Source organism: Panthera onca, chromosome C2, assembly GCF_046562875.1.
Source record: "Panthera onca isolate mPanOnc1 chromosome C2, mPanOnc1 haplotype 2, whole genome shotgun sequence".
Classification (NCBI taxonomy): domain Eukaryota; kingdom Metazoa; phylum Chordata; class Mammalia; order Carnivora; family Felidae; genus Panthera; species Panthera onca.
Window position 1 is genome coordinate 121,397,345 of NC_138347.1, and position 23,673 is coordinate 121,421,017.

At 35.8% G+C, this 23,673-nt stretch overlaps 1 protein-coding gene across 4 annotated transcripts in view; it reads left to right on the forward strand.

The window, feature by feature from the left end:
• Positions 1 to 22,436, forward strand: part of XRN1 (5'-3' exoribonuclease 1) — a 119,324-nt gene extending 96,888 nt beyond the window's left edge. For 3 of the 4 annotated variants that reach the window (XM_078432277.2, XM_078432279.2, XM_078432280.2), the window contains 11 exons: positions 3,006 to 3,114; positions 7,713 to 7,774; positions 9,272 to 9,382; positions 9,540 to 9,662; positions 10,119 to 10,278; positions 12,423 to 12,604; positions 14,199 to 14,312; positions 14,407 to 14,509; positions 17,931 to 17,969; positions 18,322 to 18,482; positions 19,422 to 22,436. In XM_078432277.2, coding sequence (XP_078288403.1) covers positions 3,006 to 3,114; positions 7,713 to 7,774; positions 9,272 to 9,382; positions 9,540 to 9,662; positions 10,119 to 10,278; positions 12,423 to 12,604; positions 14,199 to 14,312; positions 14,407 to 14,509; positions 17,931 to 17,969; positions 18,322 to 18,482; positions 19,422 to 19,724 — 1,467 coding nt within the window. In that variant the 3' untranslated portion in view covers positions 19,725 to 22,436. The remainder of the gene's footprint in view (positions 1 to 3,005; positions 3,115 to 7,712; positions 7,775 to 9,271; positions 9,383 to 9,539; positions 9,663 to 10,118; positions 10,279 to 12,422; positions 12,605 to 14,198; positions 14,313 to 14,406; positions 14,510 to 17,930; positions 17,970 to 18,321; positions 18,483 to 19,421) is intronic. The other variant, XM_078432278.2, reaches the window with a different exon arrangement.
• The last annotated feature ends 1,237 nt before the right edge of the window (positions 22,437 to 23,673 follow it).

The window sequence follows — 23,673 nt, forward strand, 5'->3', positions numbered from 1 at the left end:
CATGGTAAATTTGAGGTATATATTAAACATCTAAGGGAAGATTAAGAGTTAGAAATTTGAGTGGAGATGCAGAGTCAGTGTCTCTGATAGTTACGGCGGAGAGAGAAATTTGGCATGTATTTGTTTATATGTTTATATCTATGTATATCCAAGGAAGTGGATGTAGATAGAGAAGAGGTCTAATAACTTAGCCTTAGAGAATTCCATCCTTAACGAGTCAGAGAGATTAGGTGAATCTGACAAAGAGGACTGAGAAGGAATGGCCAATGAGATAGGAAGAAAACCAGTAAAGTGTGGTGTTCTAGATGCCAAGTGAAGAATGGATGTCAAGTAGAATAATCAACTGTGTCAAATGCTGGTGATGGATCAATTAAAATGAAAACTGAGAATTAATCATAGAGTTTTTGCATCTGAGGTCATTAGGAATCTTGGCAAGAATGGTTTCAAGTAGGGTGGTAAGAGTGAAATACCAAGAAGAGTGGGTTTAAGAGAGAAGAGGAGAAGAAAAAATAGAGGCAGAAAATATAGGCAGCTACTTCAAAGGAGTTACACTCTAAAAGGAAACATTACCCTGACTCCCTTCTTGGTCTTCTGCCATGTGTTCACCTTCTTTCTTAACCTCTATTTTTCCAACCATTCACTGGGCACTGCTCCCTAAAACTGGACAACAAATTGTTTTTTTTTTCTTCCCCCTTTTGCCTTACTGTTTGGTGACATTTGCTCTTACCTCACTGCTAATTACCACTCAATCTATGTGATCCATACCTCTCAATCAAGATCTAAGCCAGTATCTCCAACTTTTTAGAAGACGGGTATAGATGGATACCCCACCTTCATCTCAACCTCAAGATGTTTTAGAATTGACCTCACCTAGTTTCCTCTCTTATCCTTATTTCTAACACTACCATTTTCCACGGCATATAATCTGATGAGCATGGAGTAAAAACTTTTTCCTCTTTTTTTTTTTTTTTTTTTTTTTTGCAGTGAGACTCCAAATCTTTTTATTTCCTTTCGGTTCCCACAACTGGACCTTAGAGTGTTATCCTAAGCCTAGGTTAACCTCCTACCTGTGCTTCCTGCTTCTTATCTCTTTCCTTTTTGGTCCTTCTTACGCAGTGCTGCTTGATGCATCTTTCCTAATGATCTTTCCTTATGATCCTTTCACAAAACTGTGTGGACCCAGTGGCATAACTGGGCAAAATGTCTAATAAGAGCTCCTGGGTTTGAAGTCAGTTTATTCCCTGAGGCACTGTGGTGTGATAAATCTGGTACCAGACTAAAAATCAGGAAATCAGATTTGGTGACTCAAATTGAGCAACTCTAACTTCCTTGGTCCTCTGGGGCCTTGTGTGTAAAATTAAGGCACTGGAGTTAGATGACCTCTTTTCCAGCCGTAAAACAGTATTATTCAAATATTCTAGAATGTACAGGGCTCCCTCTTCAGTACTAATGGAATTCATTAGTTTCAACTGAAACTAATAGCTAGACCTTTTATAATCTAACTCTACCTAATTCTTATATAAAGTATATCCAAATATTTGATAAGATGGTCTGTTTTAGTAAGTTTGGTCTCTTTCCTTTCGCACAAGTAGATAATTCCCACTTCAGGTTATGTGTTCTTACTGTTCCTTCCACATTCCTCTCTCACTACCAAAATTCCCCTAGATCTCAGTCTACTAGTCATTTTACTACCTATTTCCTTGAGATAGAACTCAACATTTGATACTATATTTCTTCAGAATCGTCTGCATGCTGCTCCTGTTATTGGGTGCTATTTCATTATTTATACCAGCTAAACACTTTCATATTTCCAAGAAACAAGAGATCCATGTATATCACTTACATCCATGAAGCATTAATAAGCAGCCTAATTTTGACCAAATTCTAGACAGCTCAACATGATTTTTAAAAAAGTATTCAGGGCACCTTGGTGGCTCACTCAGTTAAGCATCTGACTCTTGATCTCCGCTCAGGTTGTGAATTCAAGCCCTGCATTGGACTCCACACTGGGCATGAAGCCTACTTAAAAAAATTATTTTGTGGGGGTGTCGGGGTGGCGCAATCGGTTAAGCATCTGACTTTGGCTCAGGTCATGATCTCATGGTTCACAAGTTTGAGCCCCCCATCAGACTCTGTGCTGACAGCTTAGAGCCTGGAGCCTGTTTCAGATCCTGTATCTCCCTCTCTCTCTGCCCCTCCCTTTCTCTCTCTCTCTCTCTCTCTCTCTCTCTCAAAAATAAAATATTTTAAAATTTGTTGTTTAGTTTTTTTTTTTTAAGTATTCAAGCTTCTGGAAAAAGCAAAACTATGGAGACAGTGAAAGATCAGTAGTTGCCAAAGGGTTAGGGGGAAAGGATCAGTAGGCAGAGTACAGAAGATTTTTTAGGGCACTGAAAATAATCCATATAATGGTGGATACATATCATTATACATTTGTCCAAACACACAGAATGTAACACCCAAGAGTGAACCCAGTGTAAACTATAGACTTTAAGTAATAATGAAATGTATGCAATTTAGGTTCATTAGTTGTAACAAATGTACCACTCTGGTCGGGGATGTTGACAATGGGGAATGCTATACATGTGTGGAGACCAAAGGTTTATGAAATGTCTCCGTACCTTTCTCTCAGCTTCATTTTGTACCTAAAGCTGCTTTTTAAAAAGTCTTTACAAAATATAAAATAAAAATAAAATTTGAAATATCTTTAAAAAATATTTAGGCCTTTATTGGAAAAATATGAGTAACACATAGCTTTGTGTAGATATCAAATAGAACAACCCAAAAAACTATACCCAAAACTAGAATATTTTCTAATTAAACTTATGGCATACTTTTTCTTTGAAACAGTACTGTGAACATGGGTTTTAGAGTTAGAGCTCAAATATCAGCTCTCCTATTATTGAGTTCTACAATTTTTCTATCACTTTGAACCTCACTTTGAGGAAAAGTAGTTATAATATTAAAAGTTTGCTTAAATCATTTATAAGAATTTTAACTTTCAGATTGCAGTTCTACCTCAAGAAATAAGTCAAGTAACTCAACATCATAAAGCCGCCTTTACTGACAACACTGTTAAATGTCAGCAAAGAAAACATGAGCCTCACAAAAAATGTAAGTTTAAAGTTCAGAATAAACAAACTTATGATGCTAACTGCTTTTTTTTATTAATAAGTTTTATTGAGTTACAATTCACATACTATAAAATTCAGTCTTTTGAAGTATTTACAGTGATTTTTTTGGTGTTTTCACAAAGTTGTACAATGTATGCCACTATCTAAATTTAGAACATTTTATCACCCCAAAAAGAAACACCATACCTTTTTACAGTCATTCCTCCAGCACCTGGAAACCATTAATTTACTTTCTACCTCTGTGGATTGACCTATCTGGACATTTCATATAATGGAATCATAACATTTGTGATTTTTTGTGACTGGCCTCTTTCACTTGGCATAATGAACATAAAGTGCATCTGTGTTGTAGTGTGTATAAATACTTCATTCCTTTCTTTTTTTAATTTTTACATTCCTTTTTATGGCTGAATAATATTCCATTGTATGAATACTACATTTTGTTTATCCATTCATCCATTGATGGACAGTTGGGTTGCTTCCACTTTGGGGTAAAATGAATAATGCTGCTGTGAATATCCATCTACAAGTTTTTTTGTGTGAACATATGTTTGCAGTTCTCTTGGGCATATACCCAATTGAAGTGAACTACTGAGTCGTATGTTAACTCTATGTTTAACTTTTTGTGGAGCTACCAAACTGTTTTCCAAAGTGGCTGTACCATTTACATTCCCACCACCAATATATGGGAGTCCAGTTTTTCTGCATCCTCCATAATACTTGTTATTGCTCATCTTTTTTATTCTAGCCATCCTGGTAGGTATAAAGTGAAATCTTTGTGGTTTTCATTTGTGATTCATTAATGACTAATAAAATTGAGGATCTTTTCATGTCCCTATTGGCAGTTTGTATATTTTCTTTGGAGAAATGTCTACTCAAATCCTTTGCTCATTTTTTTATTCATTTATTTATTTATTTATTTATTTTGAGAGAGAGCATGAGCAAGCAAGCTGGGAGGAGCAGAGAGAGAGAGAGAGAGAGAGAGAGAGAGAGAGAGAGAGAGAATTCCAAATAGGCTCCATGCTCATTGTGGAGCCTGATACGGGGCTCAATCTCATGACTGTGAGATCATGACCTAAGCTGAAATCAAGAGTCAGACACTCAAGTGACTGAGCCACCCAGGCACGTCACCTTTGCTGATTTTAAAACTGAGTTACTTTTCTTTTCATCCTTGAGTTGTGTGAGTCCTTTATCAAATCTGTATACTAAATGCTTATTCAGATATTTGATTTGCAGATACGTGCTGTCATTCTGTAGGTTGTCTTTTTAACTTTATAGTGTCCTTGAAACACAGAAGTTTGTAGTTTTGATCAATTCTAATTGATCTATCTTTTCTACTTTTCTTTGGTTGCTTGTGCTTTAAGTGTCCTATCTAAGAAACCATTGCATAATCTAAGGTCACAAAGATTTACACTCATCTTTTCTCCTAAGAGATTTGTAGTTGTAGCTCTTATTTTAGGTCTTTATTAGTGTCTGTATATGGTATGAGGTAGGGGTCCATATTCCTTCTTTTGCATGTGGATATCCAGTTGTCTCAGCATCATTTGCTGAGAGACTATTCTTTTCCCATTGAATTCTTCTGGCACCCATTGAATTTTCTTGGCCCCCTTGTTAAAAATCAATTGACTATAGATGAATGGGTTTATTTCTGGCCATTAATTCTGTTCCACAGATGTATATACCATCTTTATGCAAAGAATACCCTTTTCTTGTCTTGATCTTTCGGGTAAGCTTTCAGTCTTTCAGCTTAAGTGTAATGTTAGCTGTGGGGTTTTGGTAAATGCCCTTTATTAAATGAGGAAGTTCTCTCCTATTCCTAGGTTGTTGATTTCCACCACCACCCCCCCTTGGAGGGAGGGATAATGGATTTTGTCAGTTGCTATTTCTGTGCTTAATTAATATGATATATTCCATTTATTGTTTTCTCTGTGGTGAACCAACCTTGCATTCTTGGGATAAATCCCCCTAGGTCACAGTGTATAATCTTTTTATATGCTATAAGATTTGATTTGCTAGTATTTTATTGAGGATTTTGGCATAGAATTATAGAGTGGGGATTGAGACTAGGGCAAGTTAAAAAGCCCCTAAGCTCACTGTTCTGAGAGTCCGACTTTTTCCTTGAATAAATACTCCCCGGATTGCTAAAAGCCTTTGATTCATTTCCATAGTTCTGAAAATTTGGATTCTGGTAATTTGTGCCCATTTTCTTGCTGCTTTTATGGAGGAGAGAACTTTTAGAAGTCCTTACTCTGACATTTTTGCTGATGTCTCCTTACTACTTTTTGAGATAAATTTTATTTAGCATACTCCAGTTACTTTTCTGTGTATAAACATTTGCTTATTAAATTACTCCAACCTATATTACAATTTTTTATTAAAAATATGTATTAGGCACCTGCGTGATTCAGTTGGGTAAACATCGGACTTTGGCTCAGATCATGATCTCACAGTTTGTGAGTTTGAGCCCTGTATCAGCTGAGCTTGAGCCCCACTACTGGTGAACTCAAGCCCCACTTCGGGTGAGCACAAGCCCTGTTACGGGTGAGCTCAAGCTCCGCTTCAGGTGAGGTCGAGCCCCACCTTGGGTGAGCACGATCTCCACTTCGAGTGAGCCCTGCTTGTCTCTCTGTCCCTTTCTCTGTCTCCCTCTCTGCCCCTTGTGGGATTCTCTCTCTCTCTCTATCCCTCTCTCTCTGCCCCTCACTCACTTGTGCCCTCTCTCTCTAAAAAAATAAAATAAAAATAAAATCTTAATAAATAAAAATATGTATACTGTGTTGCAGTATTCTCTTAACATAATTTATACATTTTTATTTTTTTCATTCCTTCAGTAGTGTTTTCTGTGTTCCAGGCACAGTAGGGAATGTAGATGCAGAGATAAGAATCTTCATCTTGCAGTTACTTTTTCTCTTCTCTTGATCAGAATATTCCCAAATTGCTGAAAATTGCTCTTTATGTTCAAAATATGACTCAGTTGTTATTCATTCATTTATTTATTCAGCTGCTACTGATTGAGCTGTTATGTGCAAGGTACTGTTTTAGGTGCAAGGGATATATGAGTGAACAAGATAGACAAGTTTTTCAGCCTAATGGACATTACATTCTAAGGCAGAGACTGGTAATAGACAAAAAAAACCTATTCAATAAATTTCATAATCTGTAGTAATTATAAGTGCTATGATGAAAAATAAAGCAGTTTAAAAGTATAGACAGGGGTGGTATTTTAAGTAGAGTGGTCAAGGGTTGCCTCTCTGAGGACATAAGTTTTGAGCAGAAACACCAATAAAAGGGAGTGAAATGGGGTAAGTTACGCAGAACGTTTGAAGAGCTTTCCAGCAGAGGAAATATCAAGTGTGGAGTCCTGAGTCTAATTTATTACATTTGATGTATGCATGTATCTTGTGTGTGTGTGTGTGTGTGTGTGTGTGTATCTTACATATATTATAATGGTCTTTTAAAATATTTTTTTAAAAAGCTATTTTCAAAAAAATTGTGTGGTTTTATAACTTTGGTTCAGTTTGGCAACCGTTTTGCACCAGTATCTATATGTTATTTTTGTTTCATTTACATTTTTAAATTAAATATAGATTGATACCCTATAAATCTGATAAATATAGCTTAAAGGTTCTATATTTAATTGGAATGCATTGTGATTTTTCTTCAAATTATTATTTACATGAATGCATGTAACTACATTATTTAGAATTCCAGTTTTGTTGTGTGTGTCTCAACAAAGGCTTAATGTCAGTACATGTTAACTTGCTTTTTCTTTTCCTCATTTTTGCAAGATTACTTCCTTCCCTTCTTCTTTTCCTTACCTCCCTTTCCTCCTCTCCCCTCCTCTATTTCCCCTCTTCTGTTCCCTGTCTTCCTATTTTTGCTCATTTCTTACCACCTCTGTTCATCTCCCCTTCACCCTCCTTCCCTTCCCTTCTCCCTCCTTCTTTTCTCACCTTCTCTTTCCTCCTTTGTCCCTTCCTCCCTCTTTTCCTCTTTTTTCCTTTACTCCTTCATCTTCTAATTTATCCGTTTCATTTTTCTTACCATTCTCCCAATTTACCCTTAACAGAAATACTAAAATAGCTTCCTAGTTTTTCCCTTACTCTTTATGCCACTGCCATATTTTAATCTTCCTAAGGCACAATTCTGATGAGATCACTACTTGCTCAAAACCTTTCTGTCATTGGTTGCCCACTGCTTACCGGATTAGCTCCATTATATTCCTTGATCTCCAGTGGAACTAGTCTAGTAAGAGTTCCATAAATACATTCCTTGCTTTCTGCTTCCATTTCTGTTCTCCTGTTATTTCCTTTGCCTGAAATGTTTAGCCTCCCTTTGCAAACCTACATACTTCAAGGCTCATTTACATGTCACACCTTTCCTTTTCTCTTGTTGTTATCTGTGAGTATATCTTCTTCCGCTCATCCAAATTAAAAGTTTTTCAAGGTCTGGGCCTTTGTCTTCTTAGAATTCTGTGAATTTTCAATACAGAGTCTTGCTGTGGTAGATATTTGGTAAATTTAACTAGTTTGCAGCAATACTTTTCACTTACCAAAATTCCTATTTTCTTGTCTCTAGTTAAAGAAGAGTGTAAGAGTCCTAAAACTGAGAGCCGGTCACAAAAAGTGTCAAATAAGCAGGTAAGCTTTCTTAAATCAAATTTCTAGTAGCCAGCTTTTTATTACAGTGGGTAGCTGTGTGGCATCTGAATTTTGCTGCCCAAATCCATAAGTTGCCCAAATCCGTAATCACTTGGATGGGAAGTTACACAGCTAGAGTCAGGATTTGGAACTAGAGATACTTATACACACATACATATATATAAATACATAAACAGATATGTATTTAATAGTTGGGTGGCTTTGAGCAACTCACTACACCTCTTATAGCCTCAATTTCTTCATCTTTTCTTTTTTTAGAGAGAGCACGAACAGAGGAGAGGCAGGGGGAGGAGAGAGAATTTTAAGCAAGCTCCACGTTTAGTGCTGAGCCCAACATGGGGCTCGATCCCACAACCCTGGAATCACAACCTAAGCCAAAATTAAGAGTCGGTCGCTGAACCAACTGAGCCACAAAGGTGCCCCCTTAATTTCTTCATCTTTAAAATGCAGGGTTGCCTGAATGGTTCAGTCAGTTAAGCATCCAGCTCTTGATCTCAGCTCAGGTCTTAATCTTGGGGTCGTGAGTTGGAACCCCACGTTGGGTTCAGCACTAGGCTTGGAGCCTACTTTTATAAAGTAAATAAATAAATAAAAATTAATTAAATGGAGATAAATATAGATTTATCTCACTTGATACATTTAGTCTGTATATACATACATACAAACATACCTATGTACATAAATGTATGTATGTATGTATAAAATCTGTGGAAATATGTGTATATTCAATGATTCATTTAGGATCAACATGGCAAAGTTAATGATTAAATCATTGTGTGGAGTAGCTTGGTGTGGGAGGAAGCTGAGGTTATTTATGTTTGCCTTTGTGTAGTCTCTGCTGATTGATAAGGAGAGTATATGCATTTTATGATCAAAGAATAACAAATTTTTACTCTAAAAACATTCGACACATATACTTATGGTATATGTACTTTCTATATGCATATTTTTTAATTTTTTAAGAATTTGATCTCTTATAAGTTAGTCATATATCAAATATATAAAAGGCACCTTAGCAGAATATTTGGCACATGCCAGGTTATCAGCAAATGGAACCCATTAATATTTAGATACCAGTAATGATTGACTTTTAAGGCCCTCTTTTTCTGAAATTCTTATGCTATAATTTCCTTTCTTCTAGGAAGGGATTTATAAACTTTGTTATGGGTTCTTTCTCAAAATAGTGTTTTTAATGCTAAAATACTTAAGATTTGAAAGACAATTAATTGTATTGAAATGCAATTAGAATCACCACTATTGCTTCATTGAAGGAATATTCATAATTGAAGGAAATGCTAAATCTCATTTAGAAATTAATGAAGATGCAGATCTAAGTTTTTTCCTCATCCAAGTTTACAAGCCCCATTCTTAAGATATAAAAGAAAATGGCACTTAAAAAAATTTGCAGTAATTTATTTAGAACACTATTAAATGGCAGCTATTTGCACAAAAAGCTCATTCTTAACTCTTTTATAGACATTTGGAGGGCCTGCCAAATGTAATATTAAGCTATTGAAGAGAAATGAAAGTGCAGAAGTCTCAGAAAACCAGAAGGTTCTGACTGGTTACCCAAGTGCTGTTGATAAGGTAAAAGACCATTTATTCAATTTCTGTTGCCAAACTTTAGCAGCTGGGAAGATGATTGGGTGAAAATTCAAATGATCGTAATTTTGTACCTAAAATTCTTAGCTTTTTCCGTATCCTCATATTTTCATCTTCATGCACAAAATATTTATTCTTTTAGCCTAACCCTGGAATTGAGAACTTTTTAGCATCCTTGAATATCTCCAAAGAAAATGAAGTACAGTCATCTCATCATGAAGAGCCTCCAAGTGAAGAACTTTTGTCACCACAGTCATTTGCTATGGTTTGTGTTCTGTAGGAGCTTTTGTACTGTAGTAATTTTACTATTGTGGCGCATGCGTACATACCCCATGCAACTGTTACAACACTTTTATGTCCTGTGGACTGGTATGTTGCATCATTATTGTCATCTTGTAGGGAAAACCAGGCTTCCCTGGGCATTTTACTTATCCGTATGTTTGGGTTTTTTAGACCTGTATGTTTGCTTTTCAAACATTGCCACCAGGTAATTTGGTCAAGTTAAGCAGAAGAATAAGTACTGTTTCTGTGGCAGGAAATGTGGACATTTTGTTTCAACTCTAGACTGTTGATTTTGCTCATTCCTTACCTGAACGTAATTATCATCTTAATTTTTAACACTAGAACTCACTAAAAGAAAGGTTAATAAGCTCTGTAACTCTAAGGTTAACTTTTCTCCACCTACCCCCACCATCTCCATACCAATTATTTTCAAAAACAGAAAGGAACTCGGATGCTTAAAGAAATACTAAAAATTGATGCCTCTGATACTGTGGACCATAAGAACAAAACGAAGCAGTTTGGTAATGAAGCCACTGTTCCCTCTAATAGAAGAGATGAATATGGACCTTCCTCACAGCCTCAACAAAATAAGAAATTAAGTACGTGAACGAAGTACTAGTACTAGTAACCAATATCATTTCAGATGTTCCGTTCGTTTGGGTTGTTTTATCATGTGCTTTTGAAGATAAAACTACTTGTAGTTTTAAAAGAGTATAATGAAGAGTAACAAATAAGAATGTAATTTTTATGCTGTGTCATTAAATAATAATATAACTCTGTAACTAATAGCTCTATAGCCCCTGAATGTCTTCTTGTGATTACTTAAATTGTGCTTTTGCAGATACTCATTCGGTAGTGCCCAAACCTAGACAAGTTTTCACATTCTAGCTTTTTTTCCCTCAGTAATTTAAAAATAGTTTTGTGACTTAAATACATTATTTAACTTTACTAAGATTTTAAGGGTTTTTTTCATATTTATAAAATGAGAATAACATTGTAAAGGACTCTTGCAGTAACTATATGATACATACAAAGCAGCTTGCACTGTGTCTGGCATATTACAGGTACCAATATACCTATAATTGATATAGCATTATGTTATAATAGCTTGGCCAATAGAAGAAGCTACAAAATCAATTATAAATAATTAATGGAGGTAGACACTGTAAAGTGGGTGCTTGCCTTAAAATTTTGAAGCCTATAGCATGCCATCTGGCAAATACATAGCCAGATTGGTTTTTTTAAGTTTATTTATTTATTTTGAGAGAGAGACTGACTGAGCACAGGAGGGGCAGAGAGAATCCCAAACAGGCTCCACACTGTCAGCACAGAGCCGGATGTGGGGCTCAAGCCCACGAACTGCGAGATTATGACCTGAACCGAAACCAAGAGTCACACTCTTAAACGAACTTAGCCACCCAGGTGCCCCATAGCCAGATTTTAGTACACATCCATATTTGCCCCTACTGTCTCTGTCCCCTATACTTCAGTATTTTGTCTGTATAATTATCTGCAAAAGCCTACCAGGAAGAATGACTCATGCAAAAGTACATGGGGACAGAAATTTCTCAGGTAAAACAAACAAACAAACATCAGTTTGAAATAAGCAGAACTGACTTCATTAAGCATCAAAATCTGGAACAGAATCAGAGCCTAGCTTCATTTATTTTATATTCCAGTGAATAATAAGATAAATAATCAATTTAAAATTTGAGTAGCTATTAGGAAACTATCCTGGTGACAGACATGCTCTTGGAATAACAAAACTGGAAAAAGATGGTCTTGCTGTCAAAAAACAAGTAACTTTTATTTCGGAATAATGAAGAATATATCTCTTAAGAGTCGAGAGCTCAGAATCCAGCCCAAGTAACAGAGTTTGCAAGTTGTGTGGCTTTAGGCTAGCAACTTAACCTTTTTTTTTTTTAAAACTATAACGTGACGGGTTTAGGTTCATTCTTCACTGGGGTATGCTCTTGTTCTATTAGTTTGTTCATCCTAAAGAATGTGAACTCTTAGAATGTTTTAATCATCTGTAAAAGCACTTGAAAGGGTTACTTTTAGAAAAACTTTTAAGCAGCTTCATTTTGGAGCAATAAGACCATTTATCTATGTGTCTCAGAATGTAGGATGGAATTTTGACAAGACTGAACCCAAAGCCTCAAAACTTAAGAATTAATTGTAAGGTGCCTGGGTGGCTCAGTCCTCTGAGTGTCCGACTTCGGCTCAGGTCATGATCTCACAGCTTGTGGGTTCAAGCCCCGCGTCAGGCTCTGTACTGACAGCTCAGCGCCTGGATCCTGCTTCAGATTCTGTGTCTCCCTGTCTCTCTGCCCCCTCCTCTGCTCATGCCATGTCTCTCTCCGTCTCTCAAAAATAAATAAACTTTAAAAAAAAAAAAAAAGAATTGTAAATCAGCTCAAAAAAAAACTATTTGCTTATTCAAATTTTGCTTTGCTCAAAAATAACTATGTAGTCATTAATCTCTCAAGATGTCAGTTTTTGAGCTACTTACCATGTTTTAAAATCTTCATCATGAATCATTAATCAGTTACAGTCATTTAAAAATCTGTATTGAATTCTTGGTAATTTTAGGCAGTACTAGATAGTTCTTCTATTTGCTTCATGGGAGATTCCTCTTTTCACCTTTTAACAATTTTTTGCTTGCTATCTGTAAAACCCTACAATAACTGCATAGTTCAGTATATCATTTAATATAGATATATTCTTTTCTCTTTTTTGGTAGCATCTTACATGAATAAGCCTCACAGTACTAGCGAATACCATAATGTTCAGCCTATGGACCATGTGTGTTGGCCTGCTCCCAGCCATATCCCTCCTGTGTCCACACCAGTAACTGAACTTTCTCGAATTTGTTCCCTTATTGGAATGCCACAACCAGATTTCTCCTTTCTTAGAACACCACAGGTATAGTATACTACTGTTCCATTTATTTAAGTTCTTTAACACTGATCTTAAATAGATTAACTGAAAATCTTTGGCTAAAAATAATATAATGGAGCTGAGTTTTTGTACTTTATGAGCAACATAGATTTATACTTCCCACTATGGCTCACTCATATTTATGCCAGAGCCCTCAGAGATGCTGACAGAGAGGAATCTGGGCAGCACGTAGTCTTGGACAGATTGATAGAGCTAGGGATCTTGGTCTATAGCAGCAATTTTCAAAGCTTTGGCCTAATAAACTCCCACCTTTTTTTTTTTGAGGACCCCAAAGGATTTTTGCTTACTTGTTTTATATCTATATTAACTGTATTAGAAATTAAAACTGAAAAAATTAAAAGCATTATTTATTAAAAATAACCTTTCAAAAATTTTAATGAGTGGCACTGCTCTACACTTTTACAAATCTTTTCCATCTCTAGCTTAATGGAATGAGCTAGATTCTCATCTGCTTCTTACTATCAATCTCTTATGATTTGTTAAAATACATGAAGAAAATCTGGCCCCATACAGACTGATAGTTAGAGAAAAGGAGGGAATTCTAATAGCCTTTGCAGATAGTAGATATTTTTTGATACTACATTAAAATATGGTATTTTCTTAGAAGTTAGTTGCAGTGTAGAATCTAAAGCTATATCAATGAATTTTTTGTCCTCTATATACTTGTGAGAAACTGAGAGTGGAAAAGACAAATAGCACCTTAATATCATTATTAAAATAGTTTGGACCTCAAAGACCTCCTGAAAGAGTTTCGGGGACCCCCAGGGGCCCCAGACTGTACCTTGAGAACCACGGACGATAGGAAAGGTTATTTGATCCTCTTTATATCCAAGTTGTTAATATATTCTCACCTAAAACAGAAAGTAGGCTTAAACTCACAACATCACATAAAAATGACTACCTTTTAAAAAAGTAGAATTTTTAAAAAAATTTTTTTATAAAAGAAAAAATGTGTAATAAAGAGTTGTAACTTCTATGTGAACATAAAATTGGACATGACCTCTAAGTCTTTTAGATTTTGGCAGTTAATTCATATTAATGAAGTATCTGCTAATTGGAGGATGGTGTAAAGCAGGAGTTAGAATTTTTTTTTTTTCCCAAGGGCCAGATAGTAAGTATTTTAGGCCTTCTGGGCCATATGGTCTCTGTCACAGCTACTCAGCTGGGCAGTTATAGTATGAAAACAGTCTTAGGCAATACATGAAAGAAGGGACTTAGCTGTGTTGCAAACACAACCCTTATTTATAAAAATAAGCAGAAGGCCTAGTTTCCCAACCCTTGGTATAAGGAAGAAATTTTGTTGGCTTTCATTTACATTAGGATGCCTGACCCTTCAGCTCGCTTAAAGAGCATTTTATTTTGTAAACATGGCAAGATAAGGAAACAATTCTTAAATTTTGCAGGGCAACCCAAAACTTAAAATGATTGTCCTTTGTTGAATTTTTGAATTCTTTTTTATAGAATGCCACATGAAAGTATTCTACTTGTTTAAGCTTGAGGGGAGAAGGTTAACCTCCTAGACAGATAACTTCATAGACATTCATGTTCTCTTTTTTAGACGATGACAGTTTGCCAGGTGAAATTATCTAATGGTTTACTGGTACATGGGCCACAGTGCCATTCTGAAAATGAAGCCAAGGAAAAAGCTGCACTTTTTGCGTTACAACAGTTGGTAAGAATTAATCATGACTTCTCTACTAAACTTTTAATTAATCTCTATAGATGTTTTTGTTGCATTGTCTTCTAACTTTTAAATTCTTGCTTAGGGCTCCTTAGGAGTGAATTTCCCTTTTCCTCCACCAATATTTCCTAATTATCCTCCTGCTGTACCACCCGGAACCATTCCTCCAGTTTTTCCTCAACCTACTGGTAAGATACTTGGCCTTTTTAAATATTTGTTACTGAGTTTCTGTTTTTAGAAAGTTCTTTTAAGAAACATCATTTTGAGGAAACCAAAAATGTATTTAAATATCTAGGGAATGTAAGAAGGAATTGTGAGAAAAATAAGACTGGAACTAGAGATTGCAGATTTATCTAGAAATACCATTCCCCTCTATAGCCTCCAGTCTAGCTGAAGTAGGACTGTTCTTTGTTCTAGGCAGTCCCTTATTCCCCAGTAGCTGCCGACAGATGAATTTAGGTTTAAGTTAGACATCAAAACAGAGGTGGGAAAACAAGTGGAGGGAATAAAGAACAGATAAGGCTTTGAAGCTGTGGATGTGAAAGAAACTGCCCTTGATGATGAAGCTTCAAAATGAAGAATGAGGAGTTTCTAAGTTTACTGTGTGTCTCTTAATATTCTCTCATAACTGTCTTCCTCTTTCAAATGTAGAGCCTGAGTTATCAAGCAGGTAGCTCCCTGCTTCCTGTAGCCATTTGGGATCTTCCTAGTGTTCTGAGGGAATAAAAGGTCACTCTGGAATCAGAACTCTTTTTGTCCAGGGTCTTTTACTGCCTGACTTTGCAAAAACCATATAACTTCTTTGGGAATCCATTTTCTTATTTATGCTAGACTGTGTCCAGGATTTCTTTGAGACTACCATTTTATAATTTTATGATTCTAAATCTTAAGCTTATTAAACTTTTCTTTTATCACCCCTTTTTCCTAATAGCAGTTGGCTTCTTTATATCCTACTCATTATATTTTAAAACCAATCATTTGTTTATTTCAGGTTTAGAAATTTTATTTTCTGAGATATTAGTGTAGGAGCTCTACACAGCTAATCTTCACTAAAAACATTAGAAAACTTAATAATGCATATTAAACAAAGTATCTCTTCTCTTGGCCCAAACTACATGAAACTGAACAATAAATTATTTTAAAAGTGTAAACCTTTTACACTTAGAAGGACAGAGAGCTAAAAGAAGAAATATCAGCAGATTAGAGATTTGAAAAGAGTTCATGATGAGAAAAGCAATTCACAGAGTAATAACTAATTTAGCAGAGCAGGGATAAGCTACCCTAAAGTATCTGTAGAAGACAATCCAAATGAGATGATGAGCATCTCTCGTCCCTCATAAATCCTAAAAGTTTCAGAGCTTGAAAGTATCAGAAGCTATCAGAGCTTCCAATGAGGCACGGGCTGAAAAAAGGGGGATTGTTTCAAAGTCTGTATGTGGAGGGATGGAACTCCTCAGATACCACCCCACACAGCCCCTTCAGGCAAAGCGCTGGAAGTATATTCTCCAGAGGACTCTCTAGATTCGGGAACACCAGGCACAGAGTACAAATATTTGGCTGAAAACTGAGATTAAGGTAAAGTTCCTTTTCCTTATCCTGTTCTCAGTTTGTAGCCAGCCATAGCTCATGTAGGAAGTTGGAAGATGGTTCTTTTCAGAAATTCACTGAACTATAAAGAAAATACCTGCTGACTTTTGGAGAATAAATATATATAGTAAAACTAAAAGCCAAGAGATTTTTTTTTTTTTTTTAAGTTTATTTATTTTTGACAGAGAGAGACAGAGACAGAGCATAAGTGGGGGAGGGGCAGAGAGAGGGAGACACAGAATCTGAAGCAGGCTCCAGGCTCTGAGCTGTCAACACAGAGCCCAACGCGGGGCTCAAACTCACAGACCACGAGATCATGACCTGATCCTTAGACACTTAACCGACTGAGCCACCCAGGTGCCCCAGAAAAGCCAAGATATTTAAATGTTAATCAGGAGAAAAAACTTCAGCATCAGATTAACATTTTTAAGTTATTTTATAGATTCCTACTTTATGATATGAAAAAGTCCCAGTGGAAAAAAATGGGGGAAAGTGTATTTTATGTTTAGAACAATGATTCATTGGGGAAATTGTGGAGTTGATCTATGCATAAGATTACTATAGCATCTTTTAGGGGCACCTGGATGGCTCAGTCAGTTATGCTCCCAACTCTTGATTTCAGCTCAGGTCATGATCTCACAGTCGTGAGGTCAAGCCCCAAGTTGGGTTCTAAGCTATACATGGAGCCTGCTTAAGATGCTCTCTCTCCCTCTCCCTGTACCGCTGCCCTGCTTACACACGTGCTCCCTCTCTCTCTTCCTCAAAAAAAAAAAAAAAAAAAACACAACAATATAGCACCTTTTAAATAGATCTTCTTAACATTATGACAGACACCAGAGTTGCTTATAGGTAGTATCAAGGCCTAATTTTATAAATATTTTTAGCATTTTTCATATTAAAAGTTTTTTTCATGCAAGAATTTGTACATGTTTAATTCAGAATACTAAAATACATTATGATTCTTTTCTCCTGATCCAAAACTTTTTTAAGTGGCTGAATTATCAAACTATCCTATCTTATAGGTCTGGCTGCCTTTTTACTTCTCTGAAAAGAAATTATGAACACAGTACATATCTTCCTTCAGTGGCAATGTGCTGGTGTCTCACTTGTCATTGTTTAATGTAGTAGTTCCCATATGCTGCACTGGTACTAACTGAATAAGAATCCACCTGTGGAGCCCAGGTGGGCTGGGCTGAGGAATCTGAGGAATACAGATTCCTTGGGTTCCTCAAAAAATTAAGAATAGAGATACCATATGATCCAGCAATTCCACTTCTGTGTATCTACCCAAAGAAAACAAAAACACTAATTCAGAAAGATGTATGCACCCTTATGTTCATTGTAGTATTACTTACAATAGCCAAGATATGGAAGAAACCTAAGTGTCCATCAAGGTACAACAGAGAAAGACAGATATCGTATGATTTCTTCTATATGTGGAATCTAAAAACAAACAAAACAGAAACGGACTCATAAAAAGAGATTGAACTGGTAGTTGCCAGAGGAGAGGGAGTTGGAGGATGGGCACAAGAGGTGAAGGGAACTAAAAAATACAAACTTTCAGTTTTGTACTGATCAAGTCAGGGAGATGAAAAAGTACAGCAGAGGGAATGTATTCAGTAATATTTTAATAACTTTGTATGGTGACAGGTAGTTACTACACTTGTCATGGTGAGCATTTTGCAATGCATATAAATATCAAGTCAGTATGTTGTACACGTGAAACTCATATAATCCTGTATGCCAACTGTGCTTCAAAAAATACAGATTCCTGGGCCTCTGTGAGTCTGGTTTACTAGGTCTGAGGCCTTGCCTAGGAATCTGTATTTCACAAGCTCCCCAAATACTCAGATATAGAAATCAGGTTTGGAAACCACTGGTTCAGTGTGCTTTTAATATGAAACAAAACGTAATCTTTTAAATCCTTGAATTACAAATATTAGAATAGGGAAAAGAAAGATTCTACATGTCATATGAAAGTGATCAGATTTCAAGACTTGAGTTTTTTTGGTTTTTTTGTAGGCTGGGATCACTATGGAAGCAACTTAGCACTGGGGGCAGGTGAGATCCTTAAGATTTCTCTCTTTTTCTCCCCCAAGGGACAGTTTGATGATCCTTTTATTATTTTTTTAAATAGTATTACAAATATTCCTGAAGTTCATATTAGTATATGATACCATTGGCCTTTGTAGGCCAGACAGCATGATAAGCTGACTCCTATAGATGGCTTATGGTCCTAAGGGGGTGTCCCGAGGTGTAATGTTATAAGCAAGATTAATCATAAGTTAAGTGTATATATGCCCTTTGCCAAAATGATAAAAGCCAAAAAAAGGGTAGCGGAAGGAGGTCTTAAATTTCAGGGTTTTGATGGTACTATTTTACTGAAAAAGAACTTTTCCATGATTTTTAACAGCTAATATAATGCCTTCATCATCTCACCTCTTTGGCTCAATGCCATGGGGACCACCAGTGCCAGTTCCTGGGAAGCCTTTTCATCATGCTTCATATTCTGGGACCATGCCCATGGCTGGGGGAATGCCCAGTGGTGTACACAATCAGTTCATACCTCTACAGGTGAGACCTGAAAAGAGAATTAATGTGTGTGTGTGTGTGTGTGTGTGTGTGTGTGTGTGTGTCATATATGACATATGTATACATATGACATATGTGTACATATAAATGTATACGTATACATAAATACATATATATGTGTGTGTGTGTGTGTGTATATATGTATATATTACATTTTATTTATTTTTGATAGAGACAGAGCACAAGTGGGGGAGGGGCAGAGAGAGACAGAGACACAGAATCCGAAGCAGGCTCCAGGCTCTGAGCTGTGAGCACAGAGCCCGATGCAAGGCTTGAACTCACAAACCACGACATAATGACCTGAGCCAAAGTCGGACACTTAACTGACTGAGCCACCCAGGTGCCCCAAGAATTACTATATTTTTAAGAGAGTTCATTTTTTAATGCTCAAGGACTATTGAGAAAAATTTGTTTATTTAATAATTACTGATTCAAGGCCAACTAGAAGTCCAGTACTGGTCTGGATGCTAAGAATATATATTATGACCATTAGTCGGGGCAGCTGGCTCAGTTGGTAGAGCATGCGACTCTTGATCTTGGAGTCGTGAGTTTGAGCCCTACATTGGATGTAGAGATTACTTTTAAAAAATTAAAAATAATTTTTTTAGAAAAAATAATACATTTTGACCAGTGGTGATCAATCTGACCTGGTTCCTGCTATCTTGAGTTTGTGTTCTAATAATTAATAATTGCAGCAAGTAACATTTTTTTCTAGCACAAGTGATTTTAAAATCAGGAATATAAATTTTCTTTAAGTTATAGAGAATTTTTAAATATTTAAATGCCTTTAATTGAAGTCTGGTTTGGAGATTATAAGTAGAAATCACAAGTCAGCATTATTGACAGATATTAGCAACATGCTTAATGACACTAGTTTTTTCTGCCTGCATTGTTAATTAGTGATGCTTTTATTCCTTAAAGGTTACTAAGAAAAGGGTTGCAAACAAAAAGAACTTTGAGAGTAAGGAGGCCCAGAGTGCTCCAGCTACCCCACTTCAGACTAGCCAGCCAACATCTTCCAGTGTCACCAAAGTGATTCCACAGGAGACTTCATCAGCTTCCTTAAAGTCCTCTCAAATTACTCAACCTGTTTCTTCTTTTCAAGTTGAAGGCGCCTCCCAAGGCCACAGTATGTCTCACCACAAGTCAACACCAAGCTCTTCTTCAAGAAGAAAATCAAGAAAACTGGCTGTCAATTTTGGTGTTCCTAAACCATCTGAATAAATTTGGTACTTGGAATTAAATTAATTTCTTTTCTTTCCAGCCAGCTTTTTAGAAATACATATCTGTGTCTCATAAAAAATTGGAATGTGCTATTTTAAAATAATATGTTTCAATTAAAATTTTTGATTTGTTGTCAGGCACTTTTCATGCTATATCAAATTGTGCATCTTAAACATGTACAGTTTGTTTTACATCAATTATACCTCAGTAAAGCTGTAAAAAAGAAAAAAAGCTAAATTAAACCTTGTGTTAAAATAGTATCAGTGGACTAAGCATTAAAATGTACCACTCTAACTATTGGCCTCATCATTAGAAGCATCCTAAACTATGACGTAGACATCATAGTGCAATAATAATAAATTTTGACACTCTTGAGGGATAATTAAATGGAGCGTGAAAATCGGGCCTCAAGTATAATTTACCAAGTGTGGATTTTATTTCTCTTTTTAATGATGTAACAAGTTTATCAGGAGAATGGCTCTTATTTATAAGTATTTTAACTTAGGTTTTGTTGTCTCTGAGGGTCCTTTATACCTGCTGTGAAACGATCACACTTGTGGTGGTGCTGCCAGTTTTGCTTTATTCTAGATTTTGTACCAAAGCAAGTTTAGAATATTGGTCAGAGTATTTCATTTAACTGCTTAGAACTATAAATAGCAATCTAGATTTGAGCAAGTAATTACAATTTTTTAGATTACTCAAAAACCAGCATTAGTAATTTCTAATAAAATTAAGTTTCAAAATCTACAGGGTACAATGACCACAAATTAACCTTCTAACAGAGTAAAGTAAAATCTATTAATCATGTTGTTAGTTGAAATAAATTGTGTACTCTTTTGTATAGCTTTTTACCTGCTTACCTAAACATATGTGAGAGCTCCACTGTTGATCCTTGTAGTGCTTCTTGGGACTGATGAAATTCTAATTTTTTAAAAAATTCTAAGGTGTGCTATAATACAGGCACAATCAGTTTGTGGTGTACTTAATTTACATGACAAATGCCTGTCTCATTCTGTTCCCACATTTTTAGCTTTATGCTGAACTGTTCAGTGACGCTGGCATTTTGTCTTTGCATGTCATGTGTGGGTGTGTAGTGTTCAAGCTATGGCTGTTGAAATTATTTTAGAATTTATGAAAACTTCTCAGTGGTACCAGGGCCTGAGTTTTTATATATATATTTATCCTTTAGTTTTTGTGATATGCTTATATTTTTAAGGAAGTAAGTTATCATACTTTTTTAAGAGTAGAAACCATAATGTTTATATGGAGCTGCTTATTATTATATCCAGTTTCACTGAACTCATTAAAAACTCTGCCATGAGTCTTAAAGTAGTCTATTTGTTTTTTAATGCTGGCATTGAACTAAATGGATTCCTTTCTCTAACTGCTGATTTCAGAGTTTCTCTATATGTTAGTAGGATATTTGTATATTAGTAGTGCCTTTAGTATAAGAGATAAATGTTCATTATCTGGCATTTATTATAGTCATGTGAGTTTCTGTGATTTTATTTTCTGTTAATTTTCCAGAGTCAAGTGTTCATTGGTTCCCAGCATTCCCTTGTTGGGAATGTTTATCTGTCGTGGGATATTGAATAATGAGGCTGAAATAATTCTCAATGTTTGTCCTCATTATCTCACAGACTCTCTATTTATTTTAAAAGGAAACATCTACTACAGGAATACAATACAAAAAATTGAAATTATGACAGTAATTTTCTGTCAACCTCTACTACTTTAAAGTGTGTAATATTTTTCACCTTATGTACCTGTACAAACCAGCAGTCAAGAATTGTGTCACTCATCATTGCTGTGTGACCCCTCTAAAAATAGTGCACAACCCACATCTTTTTTAGAGTACAGAGCATGTGCCATCTTCTGAAAACTCCAAGAAAAGTTCCAACAGGCATATTGCCACCGAACTCATAAAGATATTTCCCGTGTTTGAACAAAGTGAGCTGATAATTCTCCATGCGTAGGCAGTAAAAGTGTTTTCTTTTTGTTCTTTCCTCCCTTTTATAAAAAACATAGTATTCTAAAGGTCAAGATTAAAGAGAGATTAAAATAGGAAAGCGCTTGATAGTGACTAGATAGTGGTCACGCCTTCATGTCTTTTCCTTTCCCCCTTGTAGACCTATTCCAGATGTGGGCATGAGGTCAATAGATCAACAGGACTTGTGCCTCCCTGTGGAGGCTGTGAGAAGTAGAGGCTGTTTTTATCTCATGATAATCTTGAGGAGACTAGTATGGGAAACTTACAATTTTTCCCTTTTGGATGGGGCAGACTCAAACCAGCTCAAAGTATAGAAATATGCCCATTTGTTGAATCTGTTATAAACGTTCAGTGAAAGCTGTGGTCTGTATAGGGCACGGAAGAACAGAGTCCCCAAATGCTTCATGCTTCCACATAACTACAGCAGTTAAATCTGAATATTCTTATTCAATAATTTCTTTTTTTTTTTGAGCGCATTAAGTGAATTTTGAAGATTGATTCTTCTAGTCTCATCATACCTTGTTACCGTTTCCTGCATTACCTGATCATTACCTGAGTTTTATAATTTGACAGAATGTAATTGCTTTAAACATCATGTAGACTAAAGTCTTAAACATCAGAGAGACAGTTGCATGGAAAATTATTTTTGCCACTGTGTGTACCTTGGTTTCAAGTTAAGACTTCCTTGCTTTTCAGAGGGATAAGTAGTTCCTTTAGAACTGTGAAAAGATAAGGTGTTGTTTTTTGTTTTTTTTTCTGTTGGTGGGAGAAATAACTCTTAATGCAGGTTTTTTGTTGTTTATTTCCTCTTCTATGATCAGGTGATCAGGTATTTGCTTTGGTTTTAGACTGATATTTCCAAACTAATCCAAATTCTTCGTTTCAGGGGGAGGGTCAGTGAAGAGGTAGAAGAAGCAATCTAATTAAATAAGATACCAGTCACTGCATTTTTAGACTATATTTCTAGCTCAAGGAAATAGATAAGCTGCAGGGGCTTTTTTATTCACTCACTTTTTAATCATCTGTTCTATTTGTATTAATGAATCATACATTTTTATAATGGTAGTCTAATTTTTACATTAAGTAAATAGAACTGTCCAGATCTCCATTGAAATTAGGCCTAATGTGCTTTGTCTCATCGTTCAGAGCATCTTTTTTAAAGCAACTGTGTACACTTCCACAACTTTTTGAGCTTGCTATCTTTCTTAGGATCATCTTGCTTTCAAATTGCATTTTTACTGTAGAGGACAATTAATGTATTGGAAAGAAATAACTGTGACAGGCATTCTCTACTCAAAAAAAAAAAAAATCACAGAAGTTCCTTTATCATTTTTCTAGAGATAGTGATAGTACTCAAACTGGCAGTGTTCTTTACATATATTTTGTAAGCTTTGTCAGTGGAATAGTCTTTTTCATGGGAGCTTCCTTTTCCTAGTCAGGATAAGGCTTAAAATTCCAGAAATGAATATTTTTCAAACTGACCTGGTTCGTATTTCCATCAGACTTCTCCATCTTCCACCAGGGGGCAGTAAGAGACAGTGTTGAAACAAAGAGACAACAGTGCTGAGTCAGCAGGCGTGTGGAAGTGTCAATGTTACAACACTGAGTTAAAAGCTCAGACGGCACTGATTTTTTTTTTTTTTTTTTAAAGAGGGAAAAAATGTATAAAATAGTTTTAGTAATGAAGAATATCAGGAATATAGCTGCTTTTGTATTTGTGTGTATGTCAGTGAACCAACAATTATGCCTTGCTCAATCAATGCATTCAGCCATCTCAAGTGCAATTTGTGATGGAGACTCTGGTTTCCAATAGATAGTTTTACGTAGTTAAACCTATAAAAATTAATTTTTTTCCAGAAGTACACCCATTGCTGTTGATTTCGGCAGTTGGTATACTATTAAATTGCCTAGGCCAAATAATTAAGCTTCTACAGATATTTTAGTATTGTGAAGCTAAAT